At 38.2% G+C, this 21,960-nt stretch overlaps 1 protein-coding gene across 8 annotated transcripts in view; it reads left to right on the top strand.

Moving 5' to 3' along the window:
• The window catches only part of VPS13B (vacuolar protein sorting 13 homolog B), a 465,257-nt gene that overhangs the window by 422,700 nt on the left and 20,597 nt on the right, over positions 1–21,960 (top strand). For all 8 annotated transcript variants that reach the window (XM_072034434.1, XM_038173544.2, XM_072034433.1 and 5 more), the window contains 13 exons: positions 2,198–2,353; positions 3,686–3,949; positions 4,097–4,180; positions 4,335–4,510; positions 5,016–5,186; positions 6,632–6,833; positions 7,520–7,708; positions 8,132–8,278; positions 9,378–9,661; positions 12,080–12,207; positions 12,792–12,991; positions 15,585–15,703; positions 16,899–17,722. In XM_072034434.1, the coding sequence (XP_071890535.1) occupies positions 2,198–2,353; positions 3,686–3,949; positions 4,097–4,180; positions 4,335–4,510; positions 5,016–5,186; positions 6,632–6,833; positions 7,520–7,708; positions 8,132–8,278; positions 9,378–9,661; positions 12,080–12,207; positions 12,792–12,991; positions 15,585–15,703; positions 16,899–17,722 (2,944 nt within the window). The remainder of the gene's footprint in view (positions 1–2,197; positions 2,354–3,685; positions 3,950–4,096; positions 4,181–4,334; positions 4,511–5,015; positions 5,187–6,631; positions 6,834–7,519; positions 7,709–8,131; positions 8,279–9,377; positions 9,662–12,079; positions 12,208–12,791; positions 12,992–15,584; positions 15,704–16,898; positions 17,723–21,960) is intronic.

Here is a 21,960-nt window from a genome sequence, read left to right as displayed (position 1 = left end):
TTTCATGTAATGCAGTTTCTTGGCTCACAAGGAAACTTGCAATATCCAATTTTTATATTACTATGTCATTAATACAAATATATTAGATATATTTAAAATAATTTATGAAGGTTGTTCCCTGTTGGATGCAACAGTTATCAGTGTACAAATAGTATGTTCAGGAAATGAGAATTGCCAATATATGGCAGTATCTCTTTTTTTTATTTTTGTTTCCGAACCATGAAGTTAAATGCACAATAATTATTGTGCTGCAAAGAACATTAGTAAGGCAGCATTTGTGAGCTAATAACTACACGGTGAAAGCTGACAGCATGTTTCTTGGGAACGTTCAACTCATGAGGAAAGCTGTTTATACAGGGTGGGAGACATCCTAATCTTGGAGCTACATGCAATTACTAATCATCAGTTATGGCATTCATGTGACATCTATCTTTGGAGCACACCACATTTTTTGTGCCTTCTTAGTACCTTTTCTCATTACTTGGCTGTCATTTCCAGCTACCAGTCTCTCCAAAGCAAACAGTTTTCTTGTTTCTCTTAGTTTTCATATGTGATGAGATTTATTCCCAGCTGCCTCTGTAAGAAACTGAACTGATTCCAGCCACTGCAGTTGGATTTTTTTTTGCTTTGTTTTTCCTTTTCTGTAACTAATACTCAAGTATCAAAGCAATGTGTTTGTTTATGAGTTTGAGTGTCCTAGTGCACAGTTCCCTCAATGTATTCTTGAATATAAAGAAGTGCCCACGCATGTACATACCCCAACGCATGCCCATGCACCCACTGGCACATACTAGCCTTTGTGCTTCCAGCATAAAACTAATTTGAATCTGAATGCAACAGTCATCACTCTTGCAAATTCAAAAGCCACCCACTGAATGGATGTTTTTGTTCTGTGAGTAACTTGTGCTGAGGATACCACAAATTGCAAACAGGCTACTGAGTTGTAATATCTTTGAAAGTTGTTGCTGTGGTTGTTTCTTAAAACAATGAAAAGAAACCAACTTGCAGACGTTCGCGAAGTCCAACTGGCCAGATCTATGGACAGTGCTATCTCTTTGGAAACAAATCATGGCAGAACATAATATTTACAAGTTTCATTTTTGCTAGTGTAAATAACCAAACTTTGGGCCTGATCCTGTTCCCAATTACTTAAATTAATTAATGTCATATGTCCAAAATCAGACTGAAATTCAACCCTCAAGAAAGAATTCCCACAAGGCCTTTATATAACTGTTTTAAAGGACTTAAGTGATGCTTAGACTCTGTGCTGGCCCTCTGCAAAGAATAAATTTTACCCAGAATGCTTATTGCTTTGATCCCTTATATATAACTCACATTCTTAAGCTAGCACAGCCACAAAAGATCTATACAGAGCTAAATAGCCAGATCTTCAGCTGGCGTAAATTTATGTAACTTCATTGACCTACATGGAACAGTACCAATTTTCACTACTCTGGCTTAAAGAATCTCCATGGGATAGAGGTAAGTGCGTATGGTGGGTAAGTGGATGAAAGGCTCTTCAAATGATGAAAGACTCTATTGCTCTGGAAGTGATTTAAGTTAAACTGGAAAAAAAGCCACTCCTTTTCCGGAATAAATCACACAGGGAGTATAATTATGCAGTTAAATTTCTTCTCATGCAGTCAAGCTTAAACGTGCCACCACATTTGTATAAGAAATGAAATGTTTCCCATCTCTCAGCAATATACGACGTTCTTATACATTTAACACATGGATGAGCTCTACAGATATACATACAAATAGGTTTGCATCCTTCTTCTGAAGTGAAGGGTACTCTGCTATCCTGAAGGCCAAAAATCTGACCTGCTCTCCAAATCACCTTGCTGGTAATAAAGAGGGTGGATTTCTAGACCAATTTTAGGGGCAGTAAAGAAATCTTATTTCCTGTTGCTCTCTAGTCTACATAACATTTTTGAACAGTTGTGTACAGGATTTTTTCCATCCATAAACAAAGAATTTAAACAGGTAATTTGTAGGAATGCACGATGCAGAGCCATCTTACGGTATTGTTCATTCTTCTGTTTGTATCTGAAATCACAGAATAAGTGAATCATTCAGAGAATTGGTGTGCTTAGCATTACTGAGTTTTAAAAACAAGAATATTTCCCTATCATGGGAATTCCTATCCTACTGCAAGGGTGCTTATGTATTGAAGTAGTAATTGTTTTCTTTCCAGCTGTTACACATCTGTATCGAAGGCTGGGGAAACTGGCGGTGGTCTGAGCCATTCAGTGTGGACAATACAGGGACCTTTATTCGTACTATTCAGTACAAGGGCCGAACGGCATCACTTATTATCAAGGTTCAACAGCTCAGTGGAGTACAAAAACAAGTAAGTATTTGATCCTGCTTGGAAAAAATAACTTAATCTGAGTGACTTAAACCATTGTTTATTCATGAATAAGTCACCTTATTATTCCTTTCCTAGTGGGACCTGCAAAAAAGCAATTATAACAGTATTCTGGTCTCATTAAAGGAGTTTTTACAACTCTTCTGTAAGAATTCACTATCGTGTGGATCTTAACATATAAAAGCTGTTATCACCACATATTTTACATGCATGTTTCCATAAACCTGCCTTTGCATGGTTACTGAATCCTGACAGTGATAACTTCCACAATTTCTTGGATGTGTTAAGCTCTTGAGCAGAAGAACTTTAGTTAGTTAAGAAACTGTTCTTTTTTTATTCCAGGGTGTAATTCAGGTCTTTTTATTATTAAAAGAGTAAGGACCAAGTTAACATTTGAAAATGTAATTTTTCACATACAATCGTTGTATAGAGATCTCTGATAACACTGCAGTCATTCTGCCAGCATTGGCAGGAGCCAAAACATGGGGTGGACATAACATGTTCAGCTCATGGATATGGCAGAGTGCCTCATGTTGTGCAAAGAAATATAGCTGATCAGGCAAGAACAGTTCCTGGCTTTGCTGAAAGCCCTGCTGAGACTTTCCTTGTTAGGTTGTAGCTATGGTGCATAGCCTCATTAGTGAAAAGCAAATGAAGGTAGTTGTAATAGGGATATACACAGAATACCGTTTCTTGGTACACCTTAGAAAAAGTCAGATATATGTTTTATGAGAAATAACTCATGTACTATAGACAACAACAACTCGTGAGTCTATATGGTCATTTTCTAGGTGGATGCACTTAAATACGGAAATATGGCACAGCCATTTAGTGGAATTATAAGCTTTGAAACAGCAAACCTATTGAAAGGTCTGGATCTGTGGATTGTGATGAGAATATGAGGTGTGAGTGGAAACCTTACTTCTGAAGTACATCATTGTGTCTACTCAAAAAGGATGTAGTATTCAGAGACCATCAGAGTATCCTTAAAATCAGAACCAGAATAATGTCAGCCATAGGCTGCATTCAGTGGGAATGAAAGTGGATATGTTGCATGTGTCTTTCAAACCCAGATATTGCTTTAGCAGTACTTCGAGATTCTTAATGCCTAGGTTTCTGTGAAATTGCACATACATTTGGCCAATAAAAATAACATTTTACCTTTCACTGCCTTTAGCAGTGCTTGGGAAAATCTAACAAAATCAGAATGCTAAGATAGAGTATTCTTGCACAGGTTTTCACTCTATAATTCAATTTTGACCTTTCCTTTTTGCAATTGTTTATATATGACCTGCATATTTCTGTGTGTTTTAGATCCTAATCTGCGGAAGACAGACAGTCTGTAGTTACCTTTCAGAAAGTATTGAACTGAAGGTGGTTCAGCATTACATTAGTCAGGATGGACAGGCAGTCGTAAAAGAACACACCAACTGCCTTGCAGCCAAGCAGAAGTTGCCTTCGTTTGTCCTAGAAGACAATGAGCTCACTGAGCTGAGTGTGAAGGCTACAGGAGATGAAGACTGGTCTCGAGATGTATGTCTAAGCTCTAAAGATACAGAACACAGCACTGTCATTCAGGTATGTCTAGAAATAGATATTTAGAATATAATATTAAAAATGTCCGTGAGAACTGGGAACCTTACAAAGTTCTGTTTGAAATGATAAAATGTTCAGTATTACCAGCTTGAAATAATTTTGGCATAATGCTGATCTATCTGCATACAGGTACCATCCTCAAAGAGTTCAATTACATATGTGTGGTGCACAGTTTTGACTTTAGAGCCCAACTCTCATGTGCAACAACGAATAGTAAGTACATTTAATGCCTCTGAAATCTAAATGTTTCCATCTTATACGCCATATAATAAATTAAGGGCAGAAAGATTTCTCAATAGCTTGTTTCAACAGATGTAATCCTGAAATAAAATCAGCATGAAATTGGTATATTTTTTTCTTTTTGTAGATTGTTTTCAGCCCTCTTTTCATTGTAAGGAGCCATCTTCCAGACCCTATTATCATACATTTAGAAAAAAGAAGTCTGGGATTGAATGAAACACAGGTGGTTCCAGGGAAAGGACAAGAGAAAGCACTGCAAAATATAGAACCTGATCTTACTCACCACCTGACATTTCAAGCTAGGTATAATACTCACTTTCTTTTAAAATGGTTCATTTGTATAGAAAAGAAGAAATCAATTACACTTTAACTTCTGGTGCAGTATTTTGAGGAGTACAGTATACGCAGAGGAGGTGCAACAAAACTATCATAAGTCGTCTGAAATTATATGATAGGAAAAATTAAATTTAGGATCACTATATTAAGTATGTTGGCATTTGTTTGCTTAAACCATGCATGTTTTTGTGTTTTGAAAAGTAAATTCCTAACTTCTCTTGAACTGTTCTTTGAGATTATTCTTAAGTTCCCAGGGTCTCAGACACAAAAGGTCATTACAGTATCATAACAAATTCATGCATGTCTGTAGATGCTCAGTACCTTATTAAACAACATAGCTTTGATTCATCCACAGTTACCTTGAGAATGTTTCTGTTGCAGAATATGCTTGGAAAGCTTCATTAAAGAAAATGTTAGAGCTGCCAGTACTTTATCTTGTTCTGTAAGTGACTGAAGCTGTTTTCAATGACAGGGAGGAAGACGATCCATCAGAGTGTGCAGTCCCTATCTCAACCACACTTATTAAACAGATAGCAACTAAATCCCATCCAGGTGGCAATGTCAACCAGATCCTCTCTGAGTTTTATGGCACTGCTAATCCTCGCCAGCCTGCGTGGCCGTATAATAGGAAGGATTCAGACAGGTAATTCTTTGCTAAACCTTCTTCGTGGTTGTTGCATTGTTTTTTCAAATAAAAAATGGTCTTTCAAAAGATACAATTGTTAGTTGAAGTAAAGCATCTAGGAAGCTGACTAACTTTGCCATCCATATCATTAAGCACAAAGGTATCGCTTACTGCTGAATAACTCCCTCAATCACAGATTGTTGGAGGCTGGGAGAATGTACTGGCAGAGCATCAGAATATGCCAGCTGTCTTTTCACAGTTTTGTAGACATCTGTTACTGACCAATGTCAGAGTCATTGCTGTAGGGATAGTAGGCTGGATGGATCTTTGGTCTGACCCATTTCTAGGTTACTCTCTTCATCTTCATGAAACTGATTGATACCTGTTTTTCCTACAAAACTTTGTTAATGAAATTCCAAGCAAATGACCTAATAGTGCAACTCAATAACTAGTGTTTTGAGTCTTGAGCAAGGATAAACTCTATGCATCTGAACAACTTTCCTTACTAAAGGTAAGGATTGTCAAGACCCTTAATGAACCTTTAATGCACTCACCTTAATAGGTCAACCTATGTCCTTTGCACAGTTAGGTCAACTGAGAATATGTCATAGCTTGAATTGGACTTCTTATTATTTGTTCATTATTTTTCATTAGATTATTCCAAATGTATTTTTAAGCAACAGTGTTTTCTGAACTAGCTATAGTTTTGATCAGTTTGGAAATTTTTTGTTGTGCTTCCTGTCTTCTGTAGCCACCCCACCATCCCCAGAAAAGCACCCCAGAAATACTATTTATAACATTTTCTTTGTTACAAAAAGCTCTGCATGGTGCATGTTTGCGTAGTCAACTTTGTGAAATCAAGTTCAAGAAGACTATAGGGGATCAACATTGAATATGTTTTCAGTAATTATATGATTCCTGTATGTAAGCTGCAGAATGGGTTGCAGGCAGGAAAAACTTTAGGTTAGCCTAGGGGCTACTCTTGATTACACTGAGAAGATTGCATCAGTCCAAGGATTAAAGAAATGAAACTATATTTTTGTGAATACAACTTTTTTTTTACTGCAGCTGTAGAGGCTGTGTATTCGGCAGCTGTGTTTCAGCAGGGAAACAGGGGAGAAGGGGTTTCACAAAGAAAAATAAAATTGAAATTTGATTTTATGACTACAGAAGTCACAGGTTTCATTCTGGAGGACAGCAGTAATTCTATTTCTAAGGCATTTATTTAATTGATCAAATTTAGGCTGAGTTTGTGCAGTTTAAAATATGTCTTTATAACCTACGAGCAGCTAGCTCTGTCTGAAACCATCTCAGTATGTTCCAGAATGGTAAGAGGAGACTGTTTTTCTGTTTCATAAAAGGTAAAGCCTTGCAAAATATGAAAATGAGTGCATGTCATTTGTAATCTTGAATTTGGAATTTATTCCTTGACTTTATCGTTTCGTTTATTTGTTTTTGAACAGCAATGAACAACTCTCCCAATGGGACAGTCCAATGCGGGTAAAGCTGTCAGTGTGGAAACCATGTGTTAAAACTCTGCTGATAGAACTCCTACCCTGGGCTTTGCTAATCAATCAGTCCAAGTGGGACCTCTGGCTGTTTGAAGGAGAAAAGATAGTGCTTCAAGTACCTACTGGGAAAGTAATTATACCCCCCAACTTTGAGGTAACTCCCATTTAAGAGGCACAATTCTGCTTAATATCCTGGTTCTGAACATGCTTACTAATCCAGATGATTCCCACCTTCCAGTCACTATGTCTGTTACTCGTATGATCAGAAGTAGAAATAACAACAGAAATTCGCCATGCTGAGTAAGAGTGGGTCACAATGACATACTTGATAGCAGTGGATCAGTCTTGACAGCAAGACAGGGTGAATTACAAATGGGGACAGTTCTTTAGGATGCCTGACATCTTGAAAATTAGAGTTTTGTCTAATGGATCTTCTCACATACCTTAGCTTCATCATGCATGTCTAGTTTTTATTACAACCCTAGTATTGTTTATTTTTGAAGGGATTAAAATAATTTAACAGAACAATTAGTCAATTCCAAGTTGGACAATTTGATACTTCCTGTTTATTTTGCTGTCCTTCTTTTTCCCCATGAATGTGTGTTAATAAACAAAAGGTCTGCCTATTAACACATCTCAGTGTAGCCTGAAGTCTTGATTCCACTGTCTGGATCAGTCCCTTATACACATTGTGGTTTCATCTTTCCTTGTACAGTGTAGAAAGAATCAGAGGGAGAAAGGCAGGAAATGAGACTGGCCACATACTGGAAACTATATTTAACTGTAGTAGAAATGTATCGAATTATCAACAAGTGATAACTGGTCATTTTTCACTTACAGGAAGCTTTTCAGCTTGGAATATACTGGGCAAATACTAATACTGTGCACAAATCAGTCGCAATCAAACTGGTCCATAATGTGACCTCCCCGAAATGGAAGGATGCTGAGAATGGGGAAGTGGTAACACTGGACGAAGAAGGTTTTGTTGAAGCTGAAATAAAACTTGGTGCTTTTCCAGGTCATCAAAAGGTTAGGAGAAAATCATATAACTTTAATAAAAAATCATACAGCAGATGAAAACAATCAAATGTATGTAGCGTAAAAACTCTTCCCTAATTATGTTAATACATGTAAAACATAACAAGAATATAAACAGTGTATGAAGAATAATTTAAAGCATTCGATAGTCAGAAACATTCTGTCCAGCTCATCAAGATACAAGACTTCCTGGAAGAAGAATTAATGATTTCTCAATCTTGTTTGAAAAACATTGACAGATGCAATTTCAGAAATACGTGATATGGCTTCAGTTAAAACGTACATGAATGTAGAAAGGACTTCCAGAGTTATGTCTTAAATGAGTTTAGTCTTAAGGGGCAGTTCTGTCAGTGTATTTCAATATTTCATGCTTTTATGTGTGATCTGATCATCTTCATTATTGTTACCTTACAGTTGTGTCAGTTCTGCATTTCTTCTATGGTTCAACAAGGCATACAAATTCTACAGATAGAAGATAAGACAACAATAATCAATGATACATCATATCAAATCTATTATCGGCCACAGCTTTGTATTTCCAAACCATACTCAGGAGAAGAGGTAAAGTAAATACTGTTTTTGTTTGTCATGTGCTTTACAGGGGCATTTATATTTAACTGCATATATCAGAACTTGAACAGAAATCATTAGACATAATAGTGCTAGCTTATGGTATATCGCTTCAGTTTAAAATACAGAATCCTAGGCAAATTCAAGTGCAGTAATTAACTGTGATCAAAATCTGTGCAAAGCAGGAGATTCTTGCACGTTGCAGAATTAGTTCTGCCTGTTCTCCATCTGTTCAAACACTAATGGCCATTTCTGTAAAATAGGCAGCATAATCCGTAGTAGCTGTTGAAATTGTTCTGAGAATTTTTACTGAGTTTGCGTGTAAAAGAGGTATATTGGCCTGGCAGGCTGAAAAGTTTTTGTTATCCTTTTGGGAAGATTCCAGTTATCTGAACAAAGCTGCAGAACTAGAGACGTGCCCAAAGTTTATGTATTTCAGTGAACTGCATCAAATCGTGAATATCAGTTTTCTAATAATCTCACAGTATATTTAAGAACTAGCTTACAGGAACCAAAATGTATGCATGGTCAATATATTTTAATCAACCATTTATATATATTTATTGAAGATTACATTTATTGTAAAATATGTGGAAAAAATTCTCAGTCAAACTTGCTAAAGGATTTGGCAGATATATGTATTTTTAAAGTTCCCTATTTCTGTATTGTTTTACTTCTGCATTAGTTTTCTTTACATCAGCATCTAAATTTGTGCATTGTGCATTTTGTGGTAGTCTTATGGGGAATTTAAGGGGAATTGGAAGAATGCTGAGGCTAAAATCCATTACTAGTTTTATATCTATCAATGGATTTTCTTCTCACAGTTATTTTACAGTGATGTAACTGTTGCTTTTGGTAGAGTTATTTTGTGCAACTGAGAGTGGGCTGTAGATAACTGTGTTCAGTGAACTGCTTAAGTATAACTGGAGACAGATTTTGGCCAAATATCTTTTAATGCATTAGACTCAGTGCAACTTATAGTTAGTTGTGGCCAATTGGCTACCTACAACTGTTCTGTGCAATATCAGCGTGTATAAAAGTCCCGTTATGAGCCAGCATGTCCCCTTACTACCATCTCTTTTCTTTCCAGGAATTCCACTCACCAGACAGCACTGTGTTCAGCGTCAGTCCGGCTGGGGCACCACCCACTGAAACCCTGACTTCTGTGCCGTGCTGGGACCTGATGTCGGACGCCAGTCCATTAACTTCAGGGACGCCTCCTACTCAAAAACGCATGCTGCTGAGTTTCAGTCCAGGTGGCTGTGCTGGCAGTTCTGAGTTCTGGAGCCTACCAGCTGTGATTAAACAGGAGTTTCCAAGACAGAGCGTGGCAGTGCCCATAGGGGTTCGTAATGAAAGTGGATTTTGTACCAGGTACAGTTTGCTGAAGGTAGACACTGAACAGTCATGAATAGTGAACTTCCCTTGTTGTTATAAAGCCTCGGCTAATAACAAATCATAAGAGATTAACTCAAAAGTCAGATTAACACATGCCACCCATATGTAAAGGCAAGTCTTACTTTAATTTAAAAATTGTTATCTTTTGATGGTTTTGCTGTTTTTATTATAAATGGTTTAATGTTTTGGTCATGTACAAGTTGTATGATTTTTATGATGTATGGGCTGCTATTTATCTATGCATACAAAGTAAGAGAATGGAAAGTTTATGTTTGAGATTATGGTCTTTTCTATTTTTTTGGAACAATTTAAAACTTGAGGGACAATGTGTAGTAATACAATACAAAAATGTAGTTTTTGATTATAGAAGGTAAAAATACATTTTAGTAAGCATAATAAGAGAAAAACAGGAAAAGTGATACAGGGGAGAAACTATTTTAAGAGTATAACAGGGAGAGATTTCCAAGTTTTAAAGCTTGAAATATTTAAATATGCATTCTGCTTCCAAACAAATGCATCCAGTTAGTTAAAAATAGAAGTCCTATTACATATCGGACCGTAGAATCATAGCATAGAATGGATTAGGTTGGAGGGGACCTTAAAGCCCATCTAACTCCTATCCGGCTGCCATGGACAGGGATGCCACCCACTAGATCAGGTTGCCCAGGGCCCCCTTCAACTTGTCCTTGAACACTTCCAGGGATGGGGCATCCATCCCTGGTTGGATGGAACAGGTTGCTTCTATGGGCAACCTGTTCCAGTACCTCACCAGCCTCTGAGAGAAGAATTTCCTCCTAACATCTCATCTAAATCTCCCCTCTTTTAGTTTAAACCATTCACCCTTGTCGTATCAGTATCTGGCCATGTAAAAAGTCACTCTGCATCTTTTTTATAAGCCCTCTTTAAATACTGAAGGGCTGCAGTGAGATTTCCCCGGAGCCTTCTCTTCCCCAGGCTGACCATCCCGAGCTGTCTCAGCATGTGTTCACAGCATGGCATCAGGCCCCATAGACTTGTACTTGTTCAGTTTCATCAGGAGGTCTCAAACCTGGTCATTGCTTACAATGGGAAGGACTTCGCTCCCTCAGTCCCTGCCTAGAGGTTCAGGGACTTGAGAGATGTAGGAAGTCTGATCCTCAATGAAGACTGAGGCAAAGAAGTTGTTGAGTACCTAAGCCTTCTCCATGTCTGTTGTTACCAGTTCACCCCTCTTATCAGAGGGGGTACACTCTCACTGGCCTTTCTTCTCTGACCAATGTACCTACAGAATTCCTTCTTGTTATTTGCAACTCTTGCCAAGTTCAGTTCCATCAGTGCTTTGGCTTTCCTGATCCCATCCCTACACATCTTTGCTCTTCCTAGGCCACATGGCTTTCACTGCCTGTGCATTTGCTTCTTCCATGTCAGTACCCAGTTTTAATTCTCAGATCTGATATATAAATCTATACATGCTTGTATTGGTATAAATAAGAAACAAGCTGCTCAAATTAGAGAAACTACATCAGTATAAATTATCATCCATCTAATCTTTCTCTTGCCTGAAGTATTTGATATCATTCAATCCCTCATATGGTTCCTCTGCAGAATCTAAGAGAGATTGTGGATGCTAAAGAATTCCACACAGACTTCAATTAAAAAAAAAAAATGTGAAGAACAAGGAAAGAATTCCTTGTAATTATGAGACCGCTATAGAGGATCTCAATAAAATTTTGAGAGCGTTTGGATTTCAATATCACCAAGAGGTGAAGTTTTTTTTAGAAATAGCCAATAAATTTGCACATGCAAAAAAAAAGAATTTGTGTTTATATTAGTTTATATTCAAGTAGCTAATGAGTAGTATACAGTTAATTCATTTTCATTTTGAAAATTTATGTAGTGATGATCTATAACATCAGTGTTTGAAAGGGCAATAGCATTGTGGATCATTCCAGGGGAGTAGTCAGTTACAGATTTATGTATTTGTTAAAAATATCTTTCATGAGTATCACAGAAGTATGCGTGCAAATTCTTCTGGAAAATTTTAAAGATTTATGTTAAAAATTTGGGCTTACAATCTCATGTTTTTAATTTAATATAAATCTGTGCTGGCGAGGGCTCTAATCTTGCAAACACACATGCTCCATTTAACTCGTGAGTAGTTTCTATGAAATGATTTTTTCTTTACTGTTATGTTTAATGGTATTTCTACATGGTCATTTAAGTGTAGTGCTTAGTGAAGACAGGTACTTGCCTAAGTGCATAAGTATTGGTTGCATTGGAACTTGATCATAAAGAATCTTATAGATGGTAGTTCTGAATGTTTTTATGTGTACAGAGTAATAATACATACAAAGTTCATAAAAAAAAAAAAAAAAAAAACACCTTATATATCCAAGTCATCTTCTTCTGTTTTAGAGCTATAACGCTGACTTATCAAGAGCATCTTGGTGTGACATACCTAACACTTACAGAAGATCCAAGTCCTCGTATAATTATCCACAACAGGTGCTCCATTTCATTGCTTGTACAGGAGAACTTCAAAGGTATGTAGTATGCAGTAATCAGAAACAATATGCTGTTGTAGTATGAATAATTTTATTGGATTTCCAGTACAAAGATGAATTTACTATGTGTTCTCATTAAAAAAAGAAGTTGATGCCTACATGAAGGTCTACCTCAAACAGAGAAACTCTGGAACATACTGAAGCCTGGAAGCTATTGAAACTAACCATGAGGTCAGGTTTTTGGGTCTCCGTGGTTCCATCTGCCAAGGTGACTTGGTAGTAGGAAACTAGTAGATGATGAAATTCTGTTGACATCAGTTCGATCCCATGGAACATGTAAATCTACTCAGATTGGCAAATGTAACTAAAACAAAACATATTTTCAAAATTCCAGCTACAGTATGTTAATATAAAGATCAGTGGAAAGAAATTTATGTAAATCTTAATAATATAAAGAGAAGAAGAAAAAAAATGCATACAAGTCAAACCAATAGAAAGGTAATAACTTTGTTAGTAATTTTTCAGGCAGTGTATTTTAGAAACTTAGTTTTTGTAAGCATAGATGGGTTTTCATTTAATACAGGTTTTAGAGAGACCTAATCTTTTATTTTATAACATTGCAGATACACCAAAGTTTGAAGTTTACTGTAGAAAGATTCCAGCTGAATGTTCAGTTCATCATGAACTTTACCATCAAGTCTCCAGCTATCCAGATTGCAAAACAAGAGATTTGTTACCCAGCATTCTTCTGAAAGTGATGTCTTCTGACAAATTAGTAAATGAATGGAGTGATGTTGTGGACATCAACAATCAAGGAACTCAAGTAAATCTATAAACTATTTCCTAGTTTACAGCATAAATCTCTGTCTTTTTGACCTGCATAGCATATTGTTCTTCTGCAAAGTGCATATTCTTTCTGTTGGCCTTGTTTGGTTTTTCTTATTTAAGTCTTGGGAGCTCTCCTTCCAAAGGCCCTTCCTGTGGGATTTGTAGAATATGGCTTATCCCTATCAGTGGCTGATTTTAAACATAGATTGAAAATACACACTTTCTAGAGCTGAAGTTTTTCACTTAATTTTGGCCAATGTGGCAAGGTCGAGGCATTCCCTGGAAAAATCCGTCCTGAAAATTCCTGTCCCTGGAAGCAAAGAATCACACAAGATCCAGGAAAATCCTTCCATTTGGTAACTTCATTATCCCAGGTTTTTTTATCTTTACATCTTGTAGGAATCATCACTGTCATTCTCCGTGTCCTCACAGAAGCTAAGCATGTCTTTATAAAAAAAAAAAAAGGCTTTTCCTTCTGTTATTTTTCTCCTGTTTTGAGGTAAATGAAAACTTCCTTGACTGGAGTAATTCTTTTTGATGGGAATTTTTTCCATCTTTGAAGTCATTAGTTTACATGGAATCAACATAAACTGCTTGGCTCTTTGAAAGAAATACTAGTTTCAGATGTTTTCCCTGGGGACCAATCACAAAATGCTCTTGATTATTGAGTGTTATGTTATATAGCAAGTAGTTCGGTTTCATTCAGCAAGCCAGTCAAGCAATGCGAGGTTTCAAATTTCAGTCATTAATGTTATGCCAGACCAGGGTTCTTTATAAGTATCTGGCTCCTAGAAGGAATTAGATGCTAAGACAACATTTGGGGATCATTGTCTACTTGAAGAACTCTCCAAATAAAAATTGTAGCCTTCTGTTACTGAAGTTTTAGGGTTTACATGTAGAGAGTTTCCCCAGGATTTCTCAGTCAGTTTTTCTCTTAGAAAACTATAAATAAAAATAAATAATTAATATGCTAATAGCTTTAGGTTTGACTTCACATACAACGTGGTTGAGATTGTGAAATAACTGGAACTTTAGATGATCTTAAGTAATTTGTGCTCCTTCTGTCTAATCTCAGATAGATACTTCTTAATAATGTTCTCTTAGAATATGTTACTAATACGTAGAAGAAAATGTTACCAATTTACTAAAACTTAAGGTATTTATCTCTGCTGTCCATCACCAGAATTATCTGAGATTAGAATTTAAATGACCAATCTTTAAGATCCATGACAGTTAACAAAATAATGAGATTGCACCGAAAAGTCAGTAAATCTCCTTTTTTCACCAATTCCATAATGCGGGATTGAAAATAACTTTCAGATAAGCAAAGGATTAAAGTTGACATGGTTAATTAAATTATTTTACATGTGATTCTCAGACGAATTCTCAAAATTCTCAGAAGATGTAATTTGATGAATGAAAATTATCTATACAATGTTATTCTGTACAGGTAACAGTTTAAGTTAGAAACAATTTAAGTGCTGATCCTACTGAATTTCCAAGTGCTTTTCCTTCTGGTGACTTGTTAACAGCAATAAATACTGCTCAAGACAAACACTGTTTATTTCACCTGTGCTAGCCCTTTATCTTTGTGATATTCCCTGAGTTTACGTTCCTTTAAATGATTCTGTCATTACAGTCTAGTAAATCATTGTGTTGATAGTAGGGACTACAAGAGAATCCAGCTTGTACTAACAAGGACTGCTGTGAGTCTTCTAAACTGAAAAAGACCTTGAATTTTTATATTCGGGGAAACACAAAACTTACATGGTGATACCACACAATTAAGCTCCAAAAACAATGTCATGTTTTAAACAAGACTGTTTAATCCTAAAGGCAACTTGGTCAGAATGAACATTTGCACATCTGTACAAGCAAGACACAAGCCTGTTGTCAAGTTCCCATTTTCCTGACTTTTTAGACCTTTTAAACTCTCCAATGGACTCCTGGAATTTCTTTGTGACAGCATCTTGCATGTGAAGGTGTTCACACAAAACCGGTGTAGATGGCTTAAAAATTTGCTCAGTGTTGAGTTGTTAAGCAAGTTGTCATGAATCCGCAACATTACTTATTTTTTAGCCTTAGTTTTTATAATTTTGCTGTCATGTGTTTTGCATCGTGCTATCAGTCATTCATCTAACCAGCTCTGAGCTACAGCATAGCAGCATAATGTTAACTTAGGGTTTGTTTTCTAGAGAAGAAGGTGGGATTTTGCAGAGCTCCAGGAGTATGCCTTTCTCTTTAGTCCAAAATCACAAATTAAAATTTTTGCTTTACTCTTTACTAACATAACTCCCCCCCGCAGCATATCTTGCTTATTCCTGGAAGAGTAGTTTCTCATTAAAATGTATTCAGCTAAAGGATGAGGTGCAAATATCATCTAGCTGTAGAGCTGAAATATTTTAAATATCAGAGCTATTATTTTCTGAACTACTGAAATCTGTTTCTTTTTTTTTTTTTCCTGATAAGTATTATGATTTGAGTAGAAGATCTCAACCAGAATGCGTTAATAGTATTAATTCAAATTTCGACAGATTAAAAATAAGATTTTCAGTAGCATTCTCTATGTGTTTACCTCTCTCCACTAGATTGTGTTCTTAACTGGCTTTGGCTATGTTTATGTGGACATTGCCCATCAGTGTGGAACAATAATTATAACCTTGGCCCCAGAGGGAAGAGCGGAACCCATCGAGATCAACCTCAACAGGTACATAAAGAATATAAAATATGGTAAAAGCATATCTGACTAGTCCCAAGAAGTCAGGCTGCTGACCAAGTGTTAACTGACTTATGGACTTTGTCTTAACTGTTTGTTTTGTTTAATACTGCTGCATGTTCCGTGGCATATATTTAGACCACATGTTGTGTTTTGTATATCACAGCTTAAAAAAAAAAAGACAATCTAACATCAAAAGTCTTGTTGCTTTGGGGTAAACTTTATATGTCTGATACAAAAAGAAGTCCTGAGTTGTTCATTAAAAAAATTGTTTTCAATCATAATTAATTTTGAGTGTGTTCATAAGTTTAAAATGTATTTAGCGAGATCCTGCCATCCTTCATCATACGAGCTCCCACTAAAGTTGATGGGAAGCTTGATGTGTAAGGACTGCAGAAAAAGTCTTACACCCAGTAATTAACTGGACCTGATTATAATGTTCTTCCTTAGAAGACTTCCCCTGCTTACACCACACACAGCCTGGTGCTCAACTCCATTCAATTGTGATTATAGCACTACCTATTTCTAGCATGCAGAACGCCTGGCCTCCAGCAATGGTGTTACAATTAGAGTGGAATGTCTTGTACTGTTTTTATTTGAGCTATAATTAAGTATTAATCCCTCAGAAATTGGTCATCAGCAGTACTTAATAGCCCACTTGCTAGTTAAACTTGGCAAAGAGCAGTTAACACTGGAGGGGGGGAAGCCCTCAATGCCATCGCTATAAAAATGCTGTGGTGGTTTAGTTGGAGCGCACTTTGCTTCGATAAAGTGAAATGGATTATCCATAATAGTAGCCTTCAGTAGTGGCTCCAAGAAAATGCTGTACAGCTGAGGCTGTAGTTGAATTATTAGAAAATGTTATTTGTTGTCCACTTTAATATTTGGCTATGCTGCAAATCTGATAGGGGATTACTGTGTATATAGGGAATTCCTGTCAAAACTATCCTGTTGATAGGAAAGAAAGAGAAACCTGGCATAAATCTGTAATATTCCACTTCTTAGAAAATCTCCTGGGTGGTACCCACTGCGGTGATCAAGGCTGCCAAATCCCATTAATAGAACTTGCACAATGAGTTCCCCATGTATTAAAGAGAACATCTCTCCTGTTAGCTTTTTGAGAAAGCAAGATGCTAGCCGAACTCAAAGGATGTAAAGTAACAAACTTCCTTTCCCTCCTGTCTAGAAGTCAAGAGCAGAGCCTGTCCTTGAAAATGTTTATCAGTCAGTTAAGTCTTGCTGTGTTTGATGATATTACAAATCACAAGGTGTCGTCTGAACTTCTGCGTCTCACAGCAGACAACGTTTTCCTCCACATGGCCCCAGCAGCCAGCTACCTGACACCCCTGTCACAGGAGTTCCAGCGAGACACTGGGGAAGGCCTCCCACCGTTTTATAGTCTCCAAGTGTATTGTGAAGACTTGCAACTGGACAATCAGCTGTACAGCAAATCCAATTTCCATTTTGCAGTCCTGCTGTGCCAAGGAGAGAAAAACGAGACCATGCAGTGGTCCAGAGTGAACAACCTCATTGTTTCTAACAAAGATTTGGAAAACTATAAGGAAAACTGCTTTATAAAACTTTGCATTGCTTTTTCTGAGGAAGAGAATTTCACGTTTCATGTGAATGACCTCAGCTTTGAGCTCAAACCAGCTAGGCTTTATGTGGAAGACACCTTTGTTTACTACATTAAGACTTTATTTGATACATACCTTCCAGAAAGCAAAGCTGCTTGGCAGTCCGTTAATATTTCAGATACTACCCAGGTACTGCCTGAACAAGTGAGAGAGCATGCAAGAGCTTTAGTCAAGCCAGTGAAATTAAGAAAATTAACAATACAACCTGTTAATCTGCTCGTCAGTATTCACGCTTCGTTAAAATTGTATATAGCCTCAGATCACACTCCGCTCTCCTTCTCTGTGTTTGAGCGAGGACCCATCTTCACCACTGCCAGGCAGCTCGTCCATGCCTTGGCCATGCATTATGCTGCTGGAGCACTTTTCAGAGCAGGTCAGTACTTTTTCTTAACCTGTGATATTTTTATTAGGTACCAGGATTCTGTAATTGTTTCTCAGGCTGAGTAATTTAGATGTTAGCCATACAATTATTGTTTTCTTCAGACACTGTTTAATAATGATACAATATTTTGAGACATGTTTCAGGTCCTGCCATACGACAGAAGGGAAATAAAATGGCCGAGCAGACACCAGTGAAGATTTGTAAAGCTGTGCTAAACATTAGCCAGCCGCCTGAAGGCTTTACTAAACCCTGAACACAGCATAAAAATGTATTCTAGCTGGCTTAGGTTTTGTCATTTTATATTATAGTGCTAGACTGAATCAACCCACATTCCTCACATAAACTCCCCAAAACTACATTTAATCAAATTATTCAGCATGTTGCTCTGCATTCAGAAGTAAATTATAGCCCTGAATGTTGTTTTGTTGTTAAAACTCCTTTTGGCTGCAGTTTATGATTAGGAATCTGTCTTTCTTCATAGAGCCTTCATGCTAAACTGGCACACAGATGTTTGCTGTCCTTTGATCCAAGAACTATGAAGTTTGCTGTTACTAACTTTTTCCCAGATAGAATCAATAGTGAGCTATTAGTCTGTAGGTTTAGCAGGTACATTCTGTTTCCTGTAAATGTTAATTTATATTTATAAATATAAATTCATAAATAATGAGGTTATTTACTGTGCAAATTATCTTAGCATACAACATAACTTTACCTGAAAAAGGAGGAAGCCCCTCCACGATTGCACACAAGTAACATACTCCACACTGAAACGTAGGCTTTATTTTCCTGCATATTGATTTTCTGAAAACCTGATTCTTCCATTTGTGCTGCAAGCATAGCTGTGACCAGTTTTCTGTGCATGATTGCCCAAATTGTACAGATGCATTTCAGGTATTTATAAATAGAAATAGTGAGTTCCTGATCTGGTATTTCACTGTGCATGTATCTGACTTGCATAGCTGATTATGGCGACTGTGTGTACAGTTGGGCACCATAACATTGTACATGGTTTCATTATTTTCATATGTAGTTGATTGCAAAATTTGCAGGTTTTGCTTTTTGCTACTCGTTTGGATTTATTTTACAGTCAAATCCCATAGTACAAAAGGGGAGATCTGTTTTCTTGTTAATTAAGAGTGAAACTGTGGCCAGTTGTGGTCCCCAGTGTGAATTTGCCTCCCCACAACTGTATGGGAGTGGTGCTACAAGTGGTGATAGACTGCAGCAGGAAATTGGGGTTATATTGGCTTTTCATCTGCAACATCCCAGGTGAAGCACATATGCTAGTTACAGATTCCTGAGCCTGATATTGGTCTTTCCTCCTGTGCTACTCTTGCAGAGTGCAGCAGTGCACAGTCCAGCCCTTACTTTGGGCTCATAACATAGCTGAAAGCAAGCAAATTTAAATAGTAAGAAATAAGGTTTGTTTCAGTGGAACTTCTCTTCAGAAAAGCACATAACCTTATATTTAGTTATTAATCATATCACTCTCAGAACATTAAAAAATAACGTGTATTTTTGAAAGGGGTTACCATTATTAAAATGGTGAATTTTGTATGTAAGTGTTTGCCTGGGCAGACAAAGCAACTGCTTTATTTTGAAGAGTTTGTGACATTTGTCAAAAGTCTGACTGTTTCAACAAAGTTAAAAAGGAGGAAAAATTCGTGTAGAAAGCTTTATATGGTTTGCAAGCCCTGAATCCTTTCCTCACTGTCAGGTGAGTTACAGTTCTTGGACTGGACTCTCGTGGAAGAGGGGTCTCTCTGCTACATTTAAACCATGTTAGTCTTCTCCAAGATGAGGGAGCATTTGACCCCATTCTCCTCACCTCTGCCCCATGTGTAAATCATTGTAGCATCTGCACACGGTATTCCCATACCGTGCCTTGCTCCCTGTGGGATACACTCCCGTTTTACCCCTAGCTGCGTGCAAGACCGTTGCCACCCTGTGGAGGGCACAGGATTTGCCCCAAAACCTCCTCATGGGGTTGTATGAGGCTGCCTGCCCCATGTGCTGCAGAGGAGCAGTCAGACTCCGTGTCTGGTAAGCAATGAATGAGGCTGGAGAGCTCTTCTCAAATATGCTGATTAGCATTGCTTGTCTCGAATTAGCAAAATTTGCAATGGAAATCTCCCATCCTTTTCTAATTACGTTGGCTTCTATTTAAAAGTCAGCAAAAAATCTATTTTAAAATATTATTAGCATCATCCAGACCTAGCCCTATAGTTGTCTACAAAGGAAATGCAGTGACTTTTTGCTAATATAGTCATAATTATTTCATATTAGTGGATGTAATTACAAAGCATACTTTGGGATATGGCAGTCTAACGTGGTACTGTATTTTTGCGAAGTAGCAGAGAGCTTGTGGATTGAAGGATTGCTCCTGATGTCTCCTTTTTCTATTCCAGCTTAGTCCCATACCTTCCTCGGGTCTGCTTGTCCCTGCTGGCAGCAGGAAGCCATAAGTTTTGCTCTCAGTGTTGGCCAAGGAGGGTCACTCTCCCTGCAGGTCGCACATCGTCGCTGTGCACAGCTTCCAGAGCTTCCCTGGCTGGGGCCGGGCTGTAACAACCCATCCCCAGGATACCAGGCAGCCCCAACTCCTGGTTTTATTCTGGTTTTCTTGCCTGAAAGCGCTGGCTGGCCAAGCAGGCGTGTGGAGATGGAGCCTCTCACGTCCTGGCCTGGCGGTGCCTGCTCGGGTTGTTGTAGGGCAGGGGGGCATTGCCCAGCTGTATCCCACAGCCCGGGGCCGTCACCTCACACCATCCCGTCACCACTTCTGGTCAGGGGATCAGTTATCAGGCACCGCCATCCAGCCTGCCTCAGCCAGAGGGACAGCCAGGTGACAGTGACACCTCAGGGAACGAAGCAACTGCTTCAGGCATGCCGAGGAGATGTAAAAATAAAATAAAACGCGGCCGTTTGTAAGGGATTATTGCAATATTATCGATCAGAAAAAAAAAAGCAGAAAGAGCATCTTTTCCATCTGCACATGGCTCCCCACCCCTCCAGCTTTTCATCACTTCACACAGTGGCAAGTATAATTTGTTACAAATATGACACTGAGGGAGTAGCAGGCCCAGCCTGGAGCGCTGGCTTCCTCTGGGTCCCCAGCAGGAGCGGGCTGCCAGTGGGACACTCCTCTCCCGGGCCGCCACGGCGGGCCTGAAGCGCTCGTGGCCGCTCTGCTCGTCGAGCTGCCAGCAGTGCTTGTTTTTTTTTTGTTTTCCTCCTCCATCCCACCCTCTCCCTTATGTCCAGTGCGATTCCCTCTTTTTATACGGCATGTACCGGAGCTCTCAACCTGCCAGGGCTGAAATGTGGGACAGATTCAACAAGAATAATAGATTTTCCGGGAGCTTAGAATGATAGTATGAGATTAATTCATTTCATATGAGTAACATTTTCTCTTCTGTTCAGTTTCATGATTCAGCCTTCCACAGGAGTGACTGGGAGGGGTTACTAGAAAACAAGAACAGCATCTGGATAGCAGGAGTTTGCGGTGACGAGATGGGAATGAGGAGGGCAACACAGATCAAGGGCCCTCGGCGGGAGAGCAGGAGGCAAATCAGTCCATCTTTCAGTCTTCTGTCCCTGTCGTGCCTTGTGGTGATCTGACAGTGCTAGCTGAAATTCACGATACCGAGGCTCAAAGACCAGGCAGTTCCCGTTTAATGTTTATTGCCATTTCTGAATCACTCTCTCTGGACCGCCGAAAAGAAAAAAAAAAGAAGTCATGCAGCACTATTTCCCTAATAAATCTGCTGCCAACCACCCTGAGAAAGACAAGACCTGCAAACAGCTTTCCAGCAAGGCTCGCAGAAATTGCTGTGCGCTTGGCCATCCTGCAAGCTGCTGGCAACCCTGCATTTATATAGGAAACTAGATCCGCAGATACCTCTCATGGGATATGCATAGGGAATACTCCCCTATGAGTAACCTAATCAGCATGTAGATGTCATTGGTGTTTACACAACTGTACTGAGAAAAAGACATTTGTCTGGCTTTCACTACACTCTGAAAGAAAATGATCAGCTTAGAAGGGTTGGGGTGGATTTAAAATAACTTCTTAAGCACTTGTCAAAAATCTGCATCCCCTTTCCTAACACTCCATCAAGCAATTGACCTCCACACTCCTGTAAAGCAGTACATTGTATCAGTATAAACTTGCTGTCACAATTCTATCACATAAGGATGTGAAATCACAACGTTGCCTTATAGCATAT

This window comes from Anas platyrhynchos, chromosome 2, assembly GCF_047663525.1.
Source record: "Anas platyrhynchos isolate ZD024472 breed Pekin duck chromosome 2, IASCAAS_PekinDuck_T2T, whole genome shotgun sequence".
Taxonomy (NCBI): Eukaryota; Metazoa; Chordata; class Aves; order Anseriformes; family Anatidae; genus Anas; species Anas platyrhynchos.
This window is presented reverse-complemented; position numbering and strand designations above follow the sequence as displayed.